The 4,220-nt window shown below is 29.9% G+C and overlaps 1 protein-coding gene across 1 annotated transcript; it reads right to left on the bottom strand.

Moving 5' to 3' along the window:
• Positions 1–398: 398 nt before the first annotated feature.
• LOC127182358 (transmembrane protein 42) lies at positions 399–3,830 on the bottom strand. The gene is made up of 3 exons (XM_051137632.1): positions 3,548–3,830; positions 3,109–3,255; positions 399–1,519 (listed from the first exon to the last, which is right to left on the bottom strand). The coding sequence occupies exons 1-3, from the start codon at positions 3,722–3,724 to the stop codon at positions 1,379–1,381; spliced, it is 465 nt and encodes a 154-aa protein (XP_050993589.1). The 5' UTR covers positions 3,725–3,830; the 3' UTR covers positions 399–1,378.
• Positions 3,831–4,220: the final 390 nt, after the last annotated feature.

The raw sequence follows: 4,220 nt of genomic DNA, 5'->3' as shown, positions 1-4,220 counted from the left end.
GTGTTAAATTAAATATTTATTTTTTTATTGACGTACTTTTTTGTTGGACCAAAGCCACAAAAAGAAATAAATAAATACATACATAAATAAGAATTTACTGAAATAAAATAAAATAAAATAAATATATTTAGTTTAACTTTAGGTGTTAAATGAAATATTTACTTATTTATTTAGTTACTTACTTTGCTAGTTTGCTTGTCAAACAAGGTTTTTATAATGGACTGAAGCCACAAAAATAAATAAATAAATAAATAAAAATCAATACTTTAATTAAAATAAGCATTAACTGAAATAAAACAAAATAAATGTATTTACTTTAACTACTTTAAGTGTTAAATTAAATATTTATTTATTTACTTACTTTTTTGTTTGCTTGTTTTTTAATTGTAGCCACCAAAAAATTAAAATAAATAAATAAATAAATAAAAAATATAAATAAAAAATAATTAAAAACTAAATAAACCAGAACTCTATACAGGTATATTTAAACTTTAAACTTTAAAAAAAAAAAATTAAAAAAAAAAAAACAAAAAACTAAAATTAAACTAAATTTACCTATGGAAACAGTAAAAAATATACAAATAAATCTAATTCAAAATATTAACCAAAAATATAATAATATATACATGCTACTAAAATAACACTGTTGACAAATCAACTGGCAACTTTTACATTTTAGAGCAAAGAGGAAAAATGAATAAAATCAATGGGTTTTTTCAAGAAACTAGCTAATATTTTGAACAGAAAAAGAAAAAGAAAATAGATTTAGCATTATTTCACCCAAAGGTGAAAATGCTGCCATTGTGTCACTGATGTGACTTTTCCTGCATAATTTTCATTTTTTAAATCTATTCCTTTTTATTCTTATTAATTACATTTTTTTAAATTTAATTTATTTTTTTCTGATTTTGAGGTGAAATGTGACCCAGGCATGTTTTGAGATTCACCCACCACCTTAACAGTGATGTAGACTAATGCACCGGTTGTTTTTAATATTTGTATAGATCTTTAACATTTAATATTTTAATAATAAGTATTAGCAAATATAAATAAATGTTTATATTTCATATATTTAAAATATTTAAATGGATCTTTGGCATGACAGTAGATTTACGGCCGCAAGACCATTTCAAATTGTCAGTTTTCATGTTTAACCTCATATTTCAAGCAACACTGGTGCAGTGAAGCAAACAAAAATAAAATCTCAGTAAGACTGTATGAGGTTTGCGTGTCTTAGAGAAGTTGGACCCACATACAGTTCGAATAGTAATGATTTTAGTGTTTTTCTGATATGTTTATAAAACACTCTGAACTCATCTAATAATGCAGCAGTGTCGTTTCGCATGCATTTTAACGCTTTTGCACCGGCCGCGCAGCATCATTCTCTCTTGCTGTCGTGTGATTGGGTGAGGTTGGGCGACGTGTGATGAAGCACCAGAAGACCGGAAAGAGTGAGAGAGATGCCCACCCACCACAGAGCCACGTGCGTCTCCCCGAATATTAGCTGCCCCAGAAACGCCTGTTCAACAAACGCAAAACGGACACATTACCATCACCACATAAGACATCTATATAAACATCTATTCAAACTAGATTAATAATAATACACAAATTAAAATTGTTGCTGTGCAGATTATTTTCTAGTAAAATAATGAGATTATTTAAATTAATGTCAATGTCAATTTATTTGTTTATTTTGCATATCCATGTGCAATCCGAAATGACATTTTTTTTTATCTCTAGTAAACATTGTTAAACAAAACACAAATGTTTTTGCAATGCTAATCTTTAATGAACTGATAATCACTTTTCATTAATTCATTAATAATATTTTTAAGTAATGCAACATATAGAAATTGCTCGGGTTTTTTATTATTATTTTTCGTGAGACCAATTTTTTACCTATAATATAGTGACAAATAATCACTTTTCTGACCTTTATGGTTTTTTAAGATTACTAGCTAGAGATTACTATATTTTTAATCTTTTTAAAAAAATTATATATATATATATATATATATATATATACTATTTTTTTAATTAATCACCTTGAAATCACAGTATTATTATTTTTTTATTTCTCTAAGTGCATTTTTTATTAGATGCACACAAAAAATTAATTATTTTTTTGTGAGCGCATTTTTTATTATAATAAAAATATTTTTTTCCATTTCCAATGTAATTATGAACTATTTTTTAAATATTATATTTAAGTAATGCAACAGATGCTCTATTATTTTACATTTATATTTATTTATTTTGTGAGTGCAATTCTTTAAATCTATAATATAGTGATAAATAATCACTTTGCAGATTTTAAAATTACTAGCTAAGGATTTTTTTTAATAATTGAACATCTTGAAAATGCTCTATTGTTTTACTTTTTTATTTTTTGTGAGTACAATTTTTTTATAACATTGTGATAATCACTTTACTGATTATTTTTCAGGTGTTAAAATTTACTAGCAAAGAATTTTTTTATTATTAATCATTTTTATGTGATATTCTTTTTAAAATAATTATTAAAAATAATTTAACAGCTAGAAATCTCTCTATTATTTTTTATCACTGCATTGTTTTAATCTATAATAAGACAAAGTGATTTTTTAAAAGAGATTTTTTTTAAGTTTACTATCTAAGATTTTTTTATTTATTAGATTTTAAAAAAATGCATGCAATTTCTTAGCTATTAAAAAATATATAAATGATCACTTTTCTGATTTGTCCAGCCATGTTAGATTACTATCTTATTATTTTTTAAAGATAATATATTAAAAAAAATTATTATTGAAAAAATTATTTTTGTTTTTGTGAGTGTAATTGCACACAAAAAATGTTTTAGCTTATTTTTGCACATAATAAAAAAATTGCACTCGCAAAAATAAATACATAAAAAGGTAAAATTACATAATGATTTCTAGCTGATGAATTGTTTTTGAGCTGAGCATATCCAGAAGTATTTTTACTGACTACTCCATGAGTTTCAATTTCAAGTTTCAGAGTTAATGAGGAAGGTCAGACCCTCCGAAACCCCTTGTAATTTGCACACTGACCTACTAATCAGTCAGCTCCCTGATAAAGTTCGCCTGAAGCTGTGCTGATACTCACCGAGGAGATGAAGTTGGAGGCGGTGGTGGTCACAGTGGTGCGGGTGGACGAACAGGAGCTGCGGAGAGCTTTGGCCAGGAACGTCCACATCACAGCATTACAGGTGAACAGCAGACCTCCACACAGCAGTCTGAGAGGGATGTGCAACTAGAACAAAATAAAGTGGGCCAATTACAAAACACATATAATGTACTGCAATATTCACAAGCCATAAATGTCTAAAGGGGTTCACATAAATGGACACTGGCTGTGTAAATATTAAAGCTCAATTAGTTCATCAAAAGAGCGATTATAACACGTGCTGAAGGTCAAACGTGTCTGTCACGTGACAGCATCATCACCATCCTCATCATCATTCCAGCACATATGCAATAAATGCGAGTGTTATTTGAATCCTGATGTGACAGTGGTTATGTTTTCAGCAGTGACTCACACTCACCCAGTCGCACGCGCTTGTGTCGTTCTGCTGCGTGAATTTCCTCTGCTCGCCCCACGTCCGCAGTCCCGTCTCACACACGCCCTTCAGATAATCGGTGCCGAGAGACAGTTTGGCGGAGGAGGACGCGACCGCGCCGAGAAAACCCGCCAGCAGCGCGTATAGGACCCCGGGAAACATGACGATCAGAGCGGGACTCCAAAAGACCCATCACATCTCCAACACCGCGAGCGAAAACACTCCATCAGCATCACCGCTGCGAAGAAACGCACGGGACAGGTGCATTCTGGGAAATGTAGTGCATGGCGCATTTTACGCAATGTGTATGTAAAAAGTAAAGCACACTTTTTAATGATTTTTTTATGATGAAATTAAATAATTTACCTACCAAAATATTTTATTTTAAGTTGCACTTCTAAAAAATTCTGTACCAGGTCATCACCTTTTTCAACTGAACTGTGACCACCTAAACTGCAGTGGTCAAACTATTTAAAATACATTAAATTAAGCTACAGACTCGATCATAATTCACAATATTTCCATCTAACGTGCACTTTGACGTGCAGCTCGTCATATTAATTGAGTGTTTTCACTATAGCTCACCTGAATATGTTCGTATGGTTTGTTGGATGTCTTCGACGTGGAAAGCTGTTTTCGGAAATTAAATATGAATATT

This window comes from Labeo rohita, chromosome 19 (genome assembly GCF_022985175.1).
Source record: "Labeo rohita strain BAU-BD-2019 chromosome 19, IGBB_LRoh.1.0, whole genome shotgun sequence".
NCBI lineage: Eukaryota > Metazoa > Chordata > Actinopteri > Cypriniformes > Cyprinidae > Labeo > Labeo rohita.
Note: the sequence above shows the minus strand (reverse complement) of the source record. Positions and strands in the feature narration are given on the sequence as shown.